Source organism: Crinia signifera, chromosome 4, assembly GCF_055691185.1.
Source record: "Crinia signifera chromosome 4, ASM5569118v1, whole genome shotgun sequence".
In the NCBI taxonomy this organism is placed as follows: Eukaryota; Metazoa; Chordata; class Amphibia; order Anura; family Myobatrachidae; genus Crinia; species Crinia signifera.
Genome location: NC_139220.1, coordinates 261,720,399 through 261,738,075, shown reverse-complemented (window position 1 = coordinate 261,738,075; position 17,677 = coordinate 261,720,399). Strand labels below are relative to the sequence as shown.

The 17,677-nt window shown below is 42.7% G+C and overlaps 1 protein-coding gene across 1 annotated transcript in view; it reads left to right on the top strand.

The window, feature by feature from the left end:
* LOC146075329 (WD repeat-containing protein 76-like) overlaps positions 1–17,677 on the top strand; it is a 65,177-nt gene that overhangs the window by 13,202 nt on the left and 34,298 nt on the right. The window contains exons 2-9 of the mRNA XM_083184458.1: positions 3,168–3,395; positions 4,362–4,634; positions 5,370–5,459; positions 7,894–7,937; positions 10,283–10,370; positions 11,522–11,671; positions 13,245–13,288; positions 17,299–17,452. Of these exons, the coding sequence (XP_083040584.1) occupies positions 3,168–3,395; positions 4,362–4,634; positions 5,370–5,459; positions 7,894–7,937; positions 10,283–10,370; positions 11,522–11,671; positions 13,245–13,288; positions 17,299–17,452 (1,071 nt within the window). The remainder of the gene's footprint in view (positions 1–3,167; positions 3,396–4,361; positions 4,635–5,369; positions 5,460–7,893; positions 7,938–10,282; positions 10,371–11,521; positions 11,672–13,244; positions 13,289–17,298; positions 17,453–17,677) is intronic.

The window sequence follows — 17,677 nt, the reverse complement described above, 5'->3', positions numbered from 1 at the left end:
GATGCCCCCCCCGGTCGGCGATCGCTGTGATTGGCTGTTCAAATCTGAACAGCCATTCACAGCGTTTCCTGTATTACCGGCGGCTAAGCCGCTCGGTAACACAGAAAACGGTGGTGATCGGTGCTGTTAAATACAGCACCGATCACCACCGATGAGTAGGAGCCCCCCCACCCACTCGCCCGGCAGGTCCTCACTAGGGGAAGCGCTGAGCGCACGCAGTGCTCCCCCCTCCCGCCCCCCCCCGCCAGGCTCAGCAGCAGCAACATGAGCTGCTGTAAAAGTAAAAAAAAAAAAAAAAGACACACTGAATTTTATATATATATATATATATATATATATATATATATATATATATATATATATATATATATATATATATATATATATATATATATATATATATATATATATATATATGTATATATATATATGTATGTGTGTGTGTGTATATAGACATATATATGTGTGTGTGTGTGTGTGTATATGTATATATATATATATATATATAGATATAGATATAGATAGATAGATAGAAAGATATTCCCGACATATGACGTATATATACGTCATGGTCGGGAGGTACTTCCCGACCGGAGACGTGTATATATACGTCATGGTTTTAACTGTCACCGCATCTATAGACGCGGTGACAGTTTGGAGATGTCTGCTGTCCCTGATTCCCAATCAGCGATCGCTGTTATTGGCTGTTCAAATGTGAACAGCCAATCACAGCGTTTTCTGTGTTACCGGCGGCTAAGCCGCTCGGTAACACAGTGATCGGTGGTGATCGGTGCTGTTAAGTACAGCACCGATCACCACCGATCGCCAGCCCCCCTCCCACCCGGCATCCCCCCCTCCCACCCACCCGGCTGCCGCAGTGCCAGCACCCCCCCACCAGCCGCAGCGCCAGCCCCCCTCCCAAAGCTGGTGAGCAAAATGGGGTCACATGGGGGGGGGGTTCCACTGTATTGGTGCTTCGGGGGTCTTGCTAATGCGACATAGCACCCACCATTCATTCCACCACCAAATATCACTCCTTCCCTTCTGAGTCCTGCCATGCACCCAAATGGTATTTTTTGGTCACATGTGAGGCATTGCCGTACTCGGGAGAAATTGGGGCACAGATTTTGGGGTGCTTTGTCTCCTTCATTCCTTGTGAAAATGAAAAATTTTGAGCCAGAAATGCATTTTTGTGTAAAAAATTACATTTTTTACACAAAAATGCAGTTCTGGCTCAAAATTTTTCATTTTCACAAGGAATGAAGGAGACATGCAGTTCTGGCTCAAAATTTTTCATTTTCACAAGGAATGAAGGAGACAAAGCACCCCAAAATCTGTGCCCCAATTTCTCCCGAGTACGGCAATGCCTCACATGTGACCAAAAAATATCAGTTGGGTGCATGGCAGGACTCAGAAGGGAAGGAGTGATATTTGGATTTTGCAGCACAGATTCTGGTTGAATGACCCCTGAAGCACCCATACAGTGGAACCCCCCCACAAGTGACCCCATTTTGCAAACTACACCCTTTAGGGAATTCATCTAGGGGTATAGTGTACATTTCAAACCCCCAGGGGTTTCACCAATTTTGATACAACTGAGCTGTGAAAATGAAAAATTAAATTTTTTCATTTTCACAGCCCAGTTGTATCAAAATTGGTGAAACCCCTGGGGGTTTGAAATGTACACTATACCCCTAGATGAATTCCCTAAAGGGTGTAGTTTGCACAATGGGGTCACTTGTGGGGGAGGTTCCTAACTTTTAGCATCTTATGGTGCCTAGAAACCTACATGGTGCCTAAAAAATAATCTCATAAAAAGGAGGCTCCAAAATCAAGTAGGTGCTCCTTCTATTATGAAGCCTGTGGTTTGGTCAACGTGCACACTAGGGCCACATATAGGATATTTATGAAAACAAAAGAATTGGGGGAATCAATTTTTAGTCACATTTCTCTAGTAAAATGTACTGTGTTCCTTAGAAAAATGTATTAAAATTGCAAATCTGCAAAAAAAATGAAATTTTGAAATTTCACCTACACTTTGTTTTAATTCCTGTGAAACACCTAAAGGGTTAACAAACTTCCAAAATGCTGTTTTGAATACTGTGAGGGGTGCAGGTTTTGAAATGGCATCATTTATGGGGGTGTCTCACATACAAGTCCCTCAAAGTCACATCAGAACTGAACTGGTCCCTAAAAAAATCAGTGTTTGAAATTTTCTTGAAAATTTGCTATTCATATTGTAAGCCTCCTAGTGTCCAAAAAAATTAAAAGGAAGTTGAAATAATGATGGAAACATAAAGTAGACATATGGTCTATGTTAGTTATTAACTATTTTGAGTGGTATGATTATTTGTCTCACAAGCAGAAAATTTAACATTTTGCAAATTACAAAATTTTCCATTTTTTTCCGACATTTTGGTATTTTTCACAAAAAAACACAGACTGTATCGACGAAAATTTACCACTAACTTGAAGTACAATGTGTCACGAAAAAACAATCTCAAAATCACTGGGATAAGTAAAAGCAAAAAAAAGTTATCCCCACTTAAGTGATACCTGTCAGATTTGAAAAAAAGGGCTCTGTCAGGAAGGCAAAAACTGGCTCTGTCAGGAAGGGGTTAAATTAAAACTGGTCTCTGACAGGATGGGGTATTAGGGGGAGGAGCTATGGGCTGCACTGTCTTAAAGACCTAGTACTCCTTGGTGCCCGGTACTCCCAGACCTGGAATACCCATTTTCCCAGCATCCACCTTGGCCTACGAAAAAAGGATTTTACAGGTAAGAACCAAAAATCCCCTTATTTCTGTGCAGGGTAAATACTGGCTGCTTTATTTTTTACACTGCAACATAGATATCAGTTTGAAGTACACCCCCCACCCAAATCTAACTCTCTCTGTACATGTTACATCAGCCCCACCTGCAGTGCATATGGTTTTGTCCATTAAAAAGTTATTGTGCCTTTCTGAGTGAATCACAATAACCCATAAGTCCTCCCTGGATACTTACGGTCATGTCAGATTTAACGGATTAGTTTCTGAATTACATTTTTCTGTGTGCTGCTGGATTTTTTTTTTTATTGATGCTTACTGTATTTCCATAAATAGATGTTTTCTTTGAGTTTCATATTCTACTAAGGTTTATTATTTATAATTGTGTGTCTCCAAAAGGAAATTACACCCAATAGAAGCTCAGTCCCTGATAGACCTCCTCTCCTTATGCGTAATGGACTCTTCACGTCTAATATGAGTGGCTCATGGAAGAAACGCCTACTGGAAGAGAAAGGTACCCCAGTAAGGAGAGGCTATTTGAGATCGCAAACAAATGTTAAGCTGTTTAGTGCGGAGAAAATACTTGAAATTGAAAAACCATTAAAGGAAGGACAACATTCTGATATAGTAAGTGCTTTTGGTGTGTTTTTACCAATGGTGATATGTTTATTTTGAAGGATGTATCAAGGGGACTTTATTACTTCTAAGCTCCCTGACCATGAAATATACAGTGGTCCTGAAGTAGCATAAATGAGTCGTTCAGGATGGCAGCTGGTGGTTTCTTGTGCTTAGAAAAGAATATACTCCTCTCCAGGCAGCTAAGTCAAGTCTTGAGCACTCGTCTCTTGGCATTTAGAGTAGCATTGGGATGTCCTGCAATCCTTATTACAGCTGATGCTAAACATATTTTGAATGTAAATCTTTCCATTTCAAGAATTTAGAGGAACACAGACCAAGGCTACTCATGGGGGTGTAGTCAATACCTTCGGCGAGCTGTGACGGTGAGCAGTGTCGATAGCTGCACTGTCACAGGTCCGTATTCAACTGACCCCCCCCCGCATTCGAGGGTAGCTGCGTTTCGATGGAATCCTCTCCAGCAAGGATTTCCCAGGAACATAGATTAGGGTGAGCGGCCGCTGAGGGGGTTAGATGGCGAGGATGGCTTGTTTTTGCTGAAAACAAGCCATCCTCGCTGCAGAAACCCCCTCGCCAAAGACATTAAATACCGCCCAAGGATTCTTGTTGTCTTACTCTCCTCCTTCTCTCCTTGCTGGACTAGCTGTCTTGTTTGGGAGCAGCATTGGACCATTGGCCATCATCGCGACAATGTGTCAACCTGTCAGTGGCCTTCTTTGGGTACGGCCCTCCACCTCCACCACCTGCATGCGCCACAGCTTTTAGATATTTGAGGTCCTGCTTTAATTATGCTTTCAGATTTGTTGCATTCCTATGAGATTCTATGTTACTGCGTTTTTATCAGTGTTGGGCCTTTGTATGATTTATTACAATTTGAGCCTTTGCGTTATACATTGGTAACGTCTTAAAGTGTAAATTCCTCACTTGTGCACATTTGTTTGCTTTGTGTCTCAACAGGAAAATACTGATAATAGCGATGCTCCTCGTTATATTTCGCCTCCACGTTCTTCTAATAAGCCTTTTAGGACCGTGATTAACGAAGAGACACACCAATTTAAAAACGCCTACGAGAGCAAAGATTGTATTTCACTTGACACAAACTTTGCTTGGAAGCAGCCTGTAGTTAAGTTGCCACGCTTGACGTTGGAGCTAGAACAAGAAGAGGAGAAGCAGTCCTCAGATGAATCAGAGGAGTCAGATGAATTGGACTATGATCAACTCTCCGCTCAGGTAATGCCTCTTGCGTGGCTATTCCGTTGTTGCATAAAAGTGATATTTGCTGCTCCCTTTTCCTGGCAAGATGTCTCTAAATCAGTGGTTCCCAAACTGTGTGCCGTGGCTCCCTGGGGTGCCTCAGGACACATGCAGGGGTGCCGCGGCTTGGTGGTGCAGGACCAACTCAAATTATTAATGGTTAATTATTTATGAGCAAAACCAGTGCTGGTGACTGCCAATGATAGAATGTGTACAAACAGAAACAAATCCTGCCCTTTACCGCATAACTGCCGCTAAAAATCGCATATACACCCAATCTAAATATTTTTTTTTTTTGGACCTAGGGGTGCCGTGAAAAAAATTCTGATTCTCTAGGGTGCCCTGAATCAAAAAATATTGGGAACCCCTGCTCTAAATAATACGACCTAAGTGGGATATCGCAAATTAACATATGGTATTCTCACCTGTTTATTGTAGTTTGGCCCCTTTCTTTACTTTTTTTTTCTTTTTTTGGTACTTATGTATTATCTGGACTCCCATGTTAAATGCACCCCATTTTTTCATACCCCTACTATCCAAATACGCATGGAGTTGATTTTATATAGTGTGGCGAGCGCAGCGAGCCACCGTGCCCGAAGCGTGGCGAGCGCAGCGAGCCCCGCGAGGGGACACGGTCTCATAAGAAAAACGGGAGCCCAGATATTACATAAGTACCCTTTTTTTATTATTTTTTTTCTTCTTTTCTCATAGGAGCAATCTGGTCTATCTGCATATGAACGTGAAAGATTGAAAAATATCAAAGAAAATTCAAAATTTCTGAATACCTTGAAACTGCTTGAGGTTTGTGTTTTGATTTGAGACATTGTTTCCAGTAGTGTTTTTCCTAACAACATTGATCACAAAAAGGCATGAACATGACTTTATCTTATCTTGGAGAAATTGAGGCATCCTGCTGCCTCAATTAGAATTAGGCCTTCTTGCCTATTCTATCTACTATGTTGTTCTTCAGATTTGACACCCGTGCATAATTATAGGTGTAATTTACTTATGTGTACTCATACATTTTGCCTCCGTTAGCCACGCAGCTGGAAATGCTTGGTGTGAGTGAGCTGACCGTTACCGTGCAACTCTGTTAGTGTTTCCTAAAAATGCATCGCTATTTGAATAAGACCTACAAGCAAACTGATTTAAATGCTATGCAGCATGCTGCTGAATTTGCATACAAAATATAATGTTGTTGTGATTTCTAGGATAAGCTGTAACGTAGCGTTTAATAGGCGTCAGTGATCGCGAAAACCCACCAAAAAAGTGGGTCCCCGGGACCCTTCACTTCTAAAAATTGGGGTTCTACCTGAGCCTTTTCTGGGTCCCAATGGAGTGAAGGTTAATTATCTAAAAACTTAAGTCCAATATGAAGCTTTTGCCTGGGCTATACATTGTATTGTGTCATCTATAGCAGTGGTTCCACACATACTGCACACACATAAATAGCACAACACACCGCACACACAGCTCACCAGTCATACTTGCATGCATGCATACATACATACATACATACACATACTGCACACCACACACACATATATATAGCCCACCATACACCTTTCCTTTAACAAAATTAATGCAGTCCAATGAATAGCTACAGCCCCCACATCCCCCTCCCTGCCAGGACCCCGGAGACACACTGACCACCTATGCAATGCGGCCGCTGCACGCTCCGGGGCTGTGTGATGCGCTGCAGCTCCATCTACATTCAGGCAGCGTTAGCTGCCTGTTGCCTGTGTCCCGCTCTATCTGCCCCTGCATAGGAGCTCTGGCCTGTCTCTGCTGCCGGGTCATGTGACCCCCCCCCTAACTACGGCCCTGCTGAAACTCCTCTTTAAAAGCTGTCCGGAACCTCACAACAGTGGCTGAAATGTTACTATCATGCTGGGTATGTCCACCCCCTCCCCAGCAGTGTACATACATACCCAGCATGAGGATAACATTGCAGCCACTGCTGTGAGGTCCCAGCCAGCGGTCAAACAATCCGGAGCAGCAGGGAGGGGGGCGGCACTGCAGTGCACAGTACTCAGTCATGAGGCTGGTCTCCTCCTCGTGTGCTTGACTGCCTGGTGCCCTGGTGGCCCTGCAAGATCCATTCCCTCCCCAGCCGGAACCTTAAGTGCACACTGGTTGGGGCGGAGTGCGTCCCAGGGGACGAAAGCATATTTGAGAAATGAGTCCCTAGTGTTCAATAACGGGTAAAATATGTGCTACAGCGCGTATTTGTGAACCCTGGGTGTACTCCGCCACAGTCAAACAAAGAATATGGGCATACCACTTACGAGTTTGATTAAGCAGATGCTGTGTGTGTCCTATTGTTTTGCAAATAAGATGCATTTTAATGGAGAAAGCCGCACCAAAAGACACTTGGTGCTAAAACGTGACTCCACTGCGGGGGCGGTTTAATATGCAAGGAGGCTAGATGTAAGTGGACACATCTGTAGGAGACAAGAGCATATTAATTTTGGCAGCATTATACCAAACATATTAAGGCACCCAGGAACCTTTTCTATATTACTACAACTCCTCCAACAAAGGTTATCGCTAAGTAGATCACTATATATAGATGAGGTGTGTGTGTGTGTGTGTGTGTGTGTGTGTGTGTGTGTGTGTGTGTGTATGTATATATATATATATGTGTGTATATATGTATGTATGTGTGTGTGTGTGTGTGTATATATGTATATATATATATATATATATATATATATATGTGTGTGTGTGTGTGTGTGTGTGTGTGTGTGTGTATATATATATATATATATATATATATATATATATATATATATATATATTAGCAAAATGTAATTGTTCAGTGGCCCCTGGATATATTTTCTTTTGTGTCTTTGCCATATGTAATATATATCTGATTTGCGTTGTTAAGGGGTGTACACGCGGCGGCCATCGATATCCATTGGATATCGACATCTGGAGGGTTGCTGCATTTAGCAGCATGGTACTGCTTTTGATCTGGCAGATCGAAGCAGAAATAGACTTGCCTGCATTGGGATCATATGCAGCTAACACGCTTCGATTCAGTGTCCATTTTTTATTCAGTATGGACAATACAGCATTAGAGAAGGGCTTTATTTTCCATTTAGGTAAATGTGTAGTTCTTAACATTAAAAAAAAAATGTAAAACCAAATTTTATTTACATGTTCAATTTTGCTTTTAAGTTTATATTGTGTTTGACCATATCATACTGTTTATATCCTTGCTATTTTACAGACCGCATCAAGTCTACAACCGCCTAAAAAACAGATTTGTAAAAGGTAAAATCTAACAATGTTGAATGTGATGGGTCTGGTTGCATTATCTCACCTACATATAGGGGGGTATTCAATGTGCCGCCGCTATTTCCTGACTGGGGAAATAGTGGCGGCTCCCTATTCAATGCTATCTTTAGCGACTGCATTAAAGCGATATCACGGCAGAACGGGCCCAACTTTAGAAGCTGTCGGGCCCGTTCTGCCAATAAAGACCGTGGATTGGCAGAATTGTTTTTGATCCCGGCCGCAGATCGACAAACCACGGCCGTTTTTGCGGCCACACCCCCTTTGTGCCGATCGGCAGGTGGGACATTGAATCAGTACATTTATATGGAAATATAGCTATACAGTTTATTGATACATAACGTTGGGAGCAGAACACCATGCAGTTCAAAAGACCAAACCAGAATCCATAGTCAGCTTATATGTAAAAGTTAATAAATATGTCCATCAGTACGGATGGTGTAATGGTTAGCATTACTGCCTTACAGCACTGAGGACATGGGTTTGATTCCCATCATGGCCATAACTGTGCAGAGTTTGTTTATTCTCTCCATACTTGCGTGGGTTTCCTCTGAGGGCAGGGACTGATGTGAATGTTGAAATATCTGTAAAGCACTGCGGATTATGTGTGCGCTATATAAGAAACTGTAATATCTTTAATCCTCTGCTGGAGATCAGTCAGCACTACTTTTGATCTTCAGAATCAATGGCCAATCACAGTGCAGAAATAGTGTACAGACATGTCCCACAGCTCTGTATTTGCTAAATTCCAATTAAAACTACTTTTAGTTCTTGCTTACAGGGTACTCTCTGTATTATGCTTCTAAAATCAAAAGCTGCTTATATTAAAACTAGGATTATTCAAAATGTACAATGCCAATGACCTGCCCATTCCTACTTTTTTTGTGTGTATGTTTCTCTGAGAAGTGCTTTTGCAGTTTCCATTTTGTATTTTGTACTTTGTATGTTTTATTACTGTATGTTCAGTCTATCAACAGATTAATTATTATTAATCCGAAGTAAAAATTGTGGTTTTTATTGCAAGATGTCAAATCACATAATTTAAATATAAATATGGTTGACCTGGTTTCTAATACATAGAAATGTTTCACAGTATGATAGTGAGGTGCACCATTAGAGAGATCCCAAGGGGGATATCCAAATATAACTGAGAAGTCCAGCATTAGTACAAACACTGAAGAGGGCACTCACCGTTCGATGCAAAAGATTGTTTATTCATATAAAATCCATACTCATATGTCAACGTTTTGACCCTAAACGGGCCTTTGTCAAGACAGCACAGCAATGAGCCAACAGGAAAGTGATGGTGTACTGACTACTGATGTTGATCCTCCAGATATACCAAGCCTAATTGGGGTAGGCTAATTAATTAATTAGAGACTGCCGTTCAGCGTCTGACATCATACCCGGAAGTAATCCACTGAGACACTCATAGACAAGGTAACAACAATCACATATATCGGTGTAACAAATGGTTTAGCTCACCAATAACAACATAGTAAAATTGCGCCGGGGAGCAGGCAATGGCACACGCCGACCAGCCAGTCACATATCACGCATGCAAAAATGCTAGACTTCTTAGGTGTGTGTGTGTGTATGTATGTGTGTGTGTGTGTGTGTGTGTATATATATATGTGTATAATATATATATATATATATATATATATATATATATATATATATATATATATATATATATATATATATATATATATTGTATGTGTGTGCTTCTCCTGTTTGCTGTGCCTGTGATGATGCTCTGTGATGTCTTGACACAGGCCCCTAGAGGGTTGAAACGTTGACCAGGATTTAATGATTTATAATAAATGATGCTGACTGCAAATTGATTAGTGCCACTGCTTTTTTGAAAAGCATTTGAAATTGTTTACGGCTTTCCGGATGGATCTACTTAAAGGTGCACCCCAACTACTCTAATGGCTCTTGGATGAGAGTGTGGGACTTTCTGTATATTCGCACTCCCAACATTCAAACAACTGCCAGGGTGCCTAAAGCAAGAAAGTCCCAAACATGTGCAAGTGAAAATTGGAGACACTCACCGGGCTTGCTGAAGCAAAGTTTTTAATGGTACGTACCACTTAATTCAACCAGTGCATAACAGTGGGAACAGGTCTGTAGACCTGTACCCACTGTTATGCACTGGTTGAATTAAGTGGTATGTATCATTAAAAACTTTGCTTCAGCAAGCCTGGTGAGTGTCTCCAATTTTTTGCAGACGTAATCTAGCATAATAGGCAGGAAAACATATCCCGGTTCTGTGCTTGAAGCATTGATTCTTTATTTTATTTTTGCTTTTGTCTTTTAAGAGAGTTTAAAAAGAAAGTGTATACAGCCACTCGATATTCACTGAGGCTTCAGGGTGTTAAACCTCGGGACAAACCAGACCCATTGCAAGTAAGGCATTTGGTGATGACTGCTATGAACAGAAGTAACAAAGGGGGTGATACTGTATGTATTTTTGCCATTTTGTGTGGAGCTTCCTTTGTACTAAATTATTAAAGCTGAAAAGTAGTTGCTTTTAGCTCTTATTTAATGTGTACTGCAAGGCATGGTTTATACAAGACTCCTGTAAGTTTTTCATACTCTGGTAACTAAATGTACAATAACAAAATTACTGGAAAATGCAATATATAAATCATGTTCCCTTTAAATGAAACCACATTTTATCCAAAAATTTTACATCAAAGGGAATATGAAGAAGTTGCAGGGTTTGAGAGAATCCAAGCAACTGATTGATTGTGGAGACTTAAGATGCCCATACACGGTGCGATAATTGCATGCATTTTGGACTACATTGCATCACATGTGATTTGCATGCGATCTGAAGCTAGTTCAAAAAGTTTGCACAGCACATACTTTTTGAACTGTGCGATGGGATTTCTGTGGAAGTGCGCATCGCAACGTGTATGGGCACCTTTAGAACTATCTGAGACAGTTCTGGCGAAATAACCATTTTTAATTTGTCCCCAGGATGGGTATGGGTTTATAGTGAGACCAAGGGTTGCAACTTTTATAAAAAAAACATGTTTAGTATTACATATCAGAGATCTGTTCCATCTGGTGTATAATTCCCAATTGTGGTTGTCAGTCTGTTTCTAAAGCTGTACACATTGGACGATATATTGTCAACGTTAACGATGCGCGCAAAGGGGTGTCGTTAACTCCTTTATCGTCGATACATGCAATTTAATCTGACAATATTGTCAGCGACTGCATGTGGGGGAAGGTGACATCACTTACCGATATTGGCCAGTGTGTACGGTCAATATCGTTCTCCCACAGCAACACTGATATAGATCAACATTGTCTACAGCCACACACATGGTTTATAGATTTGTTCCCAATCACTTTTTGTCTTTGGATATGTAGTTGTCAGGGGCCTGTAAGTTTATCATACTTCTCTTCCACAAAACTCTTGTGTTTTTCCACAGTATTATTGATCTTATTGATCCTAGTAGCTTAACTCCAATATTATTTGCCACTTGGTAGCATTTAAAAGTTTATTTGTATGTATTTTGATGTAATATTTCTGGCATATTCTACAGCCAGTGGAACCAGTAGACCAGAAACTTCCAGAAATGATTGGCACAGAGAATTGCACAGATGTGCAGAAAACTCCAGTTCCTATGATTGCTGAAAATGTGGATTGTGGGGCTGTACGAACATTCCTGCGGACGTGGGCATCCATTAGTGAGGTATCTTTTTCTGTGCGTTCAGCTTTTCTTTTTTTTTTTCTTTTTTTACTCTTTATTTACTAGGCGAATCAATACAAAGTAAAGTCACATTAGATAAAAGGAAAATACCATTCGCTTTTTTTATTTTATTTTAAAACTGGAACAAATAAAAGGGAAACCATGGGGGAGAGCGGATAGAGAAAAGGGGGGGAAGAGGGTCAGGAACATGTACAAATAGATCACGATTCCTTGCATATATATATATATAATAAAATATAGATAAATACAAATTGCAGTTATTTGAAAATACAAAAAAGAAAACAAAGGAAAACTTACTGCAAAAAAGAGGTGAAACCCTGTGGGGATGCAGGGGCGTCCCGATACAGCAGAAATATCCATACCAGCCATAGAAACGCACTAAGAACTGTCACGGGGGGGGGGGGGGGCTTCCAGTTCTTAGCAATTAAGGATTTGCCCGCCATTAGGATATGGGATAGTAACTTATTCAAGGAAGGGTCTAAGTCAGAAAAAAGGAGCGAAAAGAAACGGCCATGGGTCTAGGGGAGAGTGAGGGAGATTTCAGGAGCAGGGCTATCCTAGTCCAAAAAAGGGAAATAGAAGGGCACGTCCACCAAATATGGAAAAGCGTCTCCCTATGGCCACAATTACGCCAGCACACAGGGGTATAAACATTTTGGAAAGCCTCATAGGGGTATAGTACCATCTGTAGTATAGTTTGTAAGATGTTTCTTTTTAAGTCGGGTGGAGATAGAGCTTTTAGCTATGCCCTCTTGTACCTCATCCCAACAAGAGTCATCAGGCGCCGGCCACAGGTCCACCACCCAATCCCTTTCATGGCGGCTAAGAGAAACAGCAGTGGCTTGGATTAACATTGACTAGACAGAAGATATCAAGCAGTTCAGACATAAAGACTCAAAAGGGGTGGGGTTACGGAGCGCGTCGGCTTGAGGGAGAGACCAGAGAAAATACCTGAGCTGGAAATACTAAAAAAAGGTAGGAGATAGGAAGGGAAATGTGGGTTTGATTTCATCTACCGAGGCCCAAGAGCCCAGTACAGTAAGGTCATAAACTATGCAGAGGCCAGCTAAGCTCCATGTTTTGAATAGGTGGGGGAAAAGTGGGGCTACTTCATAGAGGAGTAAGAGGGGAGCAAACATAGGAGAATTTGTAGGCAGAATAAGAAGAATCTCAGATCGCCGCGGAGATGACAGGGGGGTAGCCAGCAAGGACCTATGAGGCTTGGACAGACCCCATAAAGAGGCCAAAGAACGAACCCCTATATAAGCAGCCTCCAAGTCAATCCAAGAGATAGATCGTGGAGGAGCAAAGGTGGCAACCACCTGGCTTAAATGACAGGCCATGTAATAATGCTATTCATCAGGGTAGCCCCTAGCACCCTCAGATCTTGGCATTCTAAGAGCAGAAAAGGCGATTCTGAGGGCTTCTCATTCCAAACAATTCTCAGGAGAGCAGCGTTCAGCATTTCTGTTTTGGCTTTATGTCATTTTCTGATCTATGTTTAAGGTAATGACAATCATCCATTGTATTTTATTCCCCCCCGGCAATAAAATAGAATCCTGTGGAAAGCCCCAGGAAGCACTGCAAAGAGTTGTGGAGGTAAGATTATTTGATGTGCAACGTGTTGTATTATTTAGGAGGAAAAAGGGTACTTATGTAGTATCTGGGCTGCCGATTTCTAAATCGGGTACATCGCATCGCATCGCATGCGACCATCGGATGCGATGCGATGACCCGATTTTTTCCATAGGAATCAATGTTAAAATGGACTAAGTCCATTTTAACATGGAATTCAATGGGAAAAAGGGGTCCTTTTCATACCCCTACTATCCAAGTGGGCATGGAGTTGGATATAAACCTGTGGCGAGCGTAGCGAGCCACCGAGCCCGAAGCGTGGCGAGCGTACACAGAATACCGTCCCCTCGCGGGGCTCGCTTCGCTCGCCACGCTTCGGGCTCGGTGGCTCGCTACGCTCGCCACAGGTTTATATCCAACTCCATGCCCACTTGGATAGTAGGGGTATGAAAAGGACCCCTTTTTCCCATTGAATTCCATGTTAAAATGGACTCAGTCCATTTTAACATTGATTCCTATGGAAAAATCGGGTCATCGCATCCGATGGTCGCATGCGATGCGATGCGATATCGCATCGCATCTGATTGTATGCCTTAACTTAAGGCATACAATCAAAAAATCGGCAGCCCAGATACTACATAAGTACCGGAAAAAGTAATCCCGGAAATACACCTATAGGGGTATTACATGTGTCCGACAAACTCCTGTTTCTCCAGAGATGTAAGGAGGTTCATTTTCATACAGAAACTATTAATATGGCTTCTCTGACATAATCTTTCAATTTGTTGACTAATTTGCTCTCGGCAGAAACCAAGAAGGTTTCTTAAGTGTGACATTAATATTTTATATCTTGTCACCTCAATATTACAATATTCATCAAAAACAATAGTCTTTTGATAACATTCTCTTGAGACCACCAGAATTATATATATATTTTTTTACTGTAATTCATCTATTTTACGTCAGCTGAAAGAAATGTTGGTTAATTAGCATAGACCATTGTACCTTACAAGGAACACCAAAACCATAACCGTTCACAGCCTTAACAATAGGCGAGCTGGATCGATCCAGTCACCTATAATTGCTCTGACCATGGGACCCCATAAATGAAGGTAGAACAGTTCAGCTGATTTGAAACGTAGGTGCTCCTTCTTGTATTGATACTCTATTGAATATGTTAGCAATGTTACTGTGTATGAAGCACATTGATCGGAGACGACTGAAACATGTGAAACTTTATTGTGATATGCCATTAAATTTATGTAATCTTATTTGTCTGCTGCTCAGAAAGCCCAAGAATGCCTTCTTTGGGATACACCTTTGTATAGCTGTATAATGATTAATAATGTTTTACATAGTATAAGTTTTTATTAGTAGCAGTGGGCGCGCTGCAGTTTTATACAGTTCATTGGTGCATTTGGCGCTAGGCATGTGCTGCACCCAGTGTGTGGGGCGAAAATGCTGGACTCCCATATGCAGGGCCCCAAGGACAGGTGACATTTAAGGACCCCATACACTACTGCGACTTGACCCGAATCCAATAAATCTGACCAAATCGCATGTGTTTGACATCCCATCTGACCAGATGCGCGGTCCCGTGCAGGGCGAACAGTGGTGAGTGGCATCAGAATAAAAATAAAAAACTCTTTGGCCGCTGATTGGCTGAGACAGTTCTCTCAGCCAATCAACTGCCAGCCAGTTGCCAGGTGAGAAAATGATGAAGCCACGCGCAGTCTGTGAGGTGATCATGGCTCAGGGAGGAGCGTACTGAGTGACAGGGAGAGAGAACAGCGATTTTCTTACCAGGCGCTGTTTTGTCTCCCGTTTTGTGCAGACTTATATGCTCTTTCTTTGAGGACTAGACTCTATCTCGTCCCTATTGAAAGTGAAATGCCCCTTGTAGTTATATGCAGGAATCTGGCTGTCTTCATCGCACAGACTTTGCTAGAATTGGTTAAACTGAGGCAGCTGTTCACAGGTAGCCATCTATAATACTTTCTCTGTGAGCGCCAATAGTCTATTTTGCACTTGCCAGATAACAAGGCCAAATGTATGAAGCCAATGATACAGTACAAGCCCATCAGCCCCTAACTGCCATGTTACAGGCTGTGACAAATAACAGTTTGGGTAGTTTTTTTTTTATCAGCCCCTAATGTAATATATCAAACACAGCCTGTGACATGACAGTTGTGGGCTGATAGACTGGTACTTTATCACTCTTCACGTTAACACTTTTTAAGGCTTGATACATTTCTCACAAGTTCTCGCTTCAATTGCTGGATCTGTCATTCAATTAGCACATCGGAGTTTAATTATGATGTTGCCAACCTGCGTCCTGGTGATAGCAACAAGCACTGGACTGATAACCGAGGGTCCGAAAGCCTTGTGTACCCTGTAGGTGTTTGTCGTGTACACTGCGGTTGCTCCCTTCAAGAAGCCAGACGGTACTCTTTACCTAGATGGGCGCCAGCGATTGGAATCGCGGGCGTCGGGGGTAAAAATCGCGGGTAAATCGCGGGTACATAAAAATCTGCTACCCGCGATGACCGCGATTTTCCCATAGGGAACAATGTTAAAAAGGCTGATTGAGCGCGATTTTCATGTAAAATGCCTCAATGCCCGCGATTTGGCCATAGGAATCAATGTTAAATGGGCTACAGAGCCCAAATAGGCACAATTAACCCTTAAATGTCCCCCCAAATTTTTAACGCCACCCCACGATCCACGCCAACCCGAAGCGTGGCGAGCGCAGCGAGCCCGCGAGGGGCGGCGGTACGCGTCCTCCGACCTTTTCATGCCCTACTATCCACTAGGGCGTGGAGTGAGAATAGAATAGTGTGGCGAGAGGACGCGGATACCTTCACAGGTAAACGCGTCCCCTCGCGGGCTTCACAGGTGTCCGCGTCGCCACGGACACCTGTGAAGCCCGCGAGGGGACGCGTATAACTGTGAAGGTATACGCGTCCCCTCGCGGGGCTCGCTGCGCTCGCCACGCTTCGGGCTCGGTGGCTCGCTGCGCTCGCCACACTATTCTATTCTCACTCCACTCCCTAGTGGATAGTAGGGCATGAAAAGGTCAGAGGACGCGTACCGCCGCCCCTCGCGGGCTCGCGCTCGCCACGCTTCGGGTTGGCGTGGATCGTGGGGTGGCGTTAAAAATTTGGGGGGACATTTAAGGGTTAATTGTGCCTATTTGGGCTCTGTAGCCCATTTAACATTGATTCCTATGGCCAAATCGGGTCCATTGAGGCATTTAACAGTAAAATCGCGTCCGTCGGGCCATTTAACATTGATTCCTATGGGAAATCGGGTGCATCGCATCGCGGGTACATTTATGGACGGCCGCGACGCGAACGACGCGATTTCCATGTTTAACATGGGTTTCAATGGGAAATCGCGGGCATCGCGTCGGTCGCGTCGCGGCCACACATAAATGTACCCGCGATCACCACGACGGGCGCCCATCTAGGTAAAGAGTACCAGCCAGACTCTTCCACTCAATATTTTCCAGCTGAAACTTTGGGATATGGGGCAATAAGTCTGCCAAAGGGAGCCACCCACATGCTGGAGCAGGGTCCGACTCCCTGCCTGGCCATTTACGTCACGGCGCTTGTCAGAGGGTTCTGGGTCAGAGAGAACTGCTTGAAAACGTTGTGACTTGTGTACCCATTATAGGGCCTGCTGCTAGCTCACCACACCATCACTCCTCCTTAACACAATAAACAGTATCATCATTTATATATGTGTGTGTCAATTTATGCATAGTGTTACATATACATTTCTCTTAGGCCCCAGAATGGGTAGGTACAACCAGAGTCTGGGGTACCACAAATATTGCTGGAGCCATTGGAAATTTAGACGCCAGGGCAGAGGTACATCCATAGAGTTGTATAAATGGAGCTAACATTTGGAGATTTAATTTAGTACATTTTGGAATGGTAATTTAACGAAAACGCTTCCAACCAATGACCTATAATTGTCTACATTGATGTCTTCTGCTTTTATGATTTTTGGTATTTCTTTAATGTTGGCAGTTATACAAAGGATCTGCAAGCTTTGAAGCTGAGGGACAACAGTTTCTGTAGGGTTGTTCCTTCTACGATCTGCTCTTTGGCTGTTCATCCTTCAAAGAGCCGAATTCTGGTAGCGGCTGGAGACCAGGATGGCCATGTTGGTCTGTGGGATGTGGTGGGTACTGATCTGACATTAAATGTGTACTGTGTCCTCCAGAGTGATGTGATGTAATGCGGTTGTAGTATGTGTTCATAATGTAAATGCAGCCTAGTTATATATTTCAAGTGGATGGTTTTAGTCCTCCAACTGGGAGACTTGGGTACAGGAGTAGTGCATACATTTCACATATATTAGGTGCATGTGCCTCCCGTTCTAGAAATTGTGCTGGCCAGGGATGAT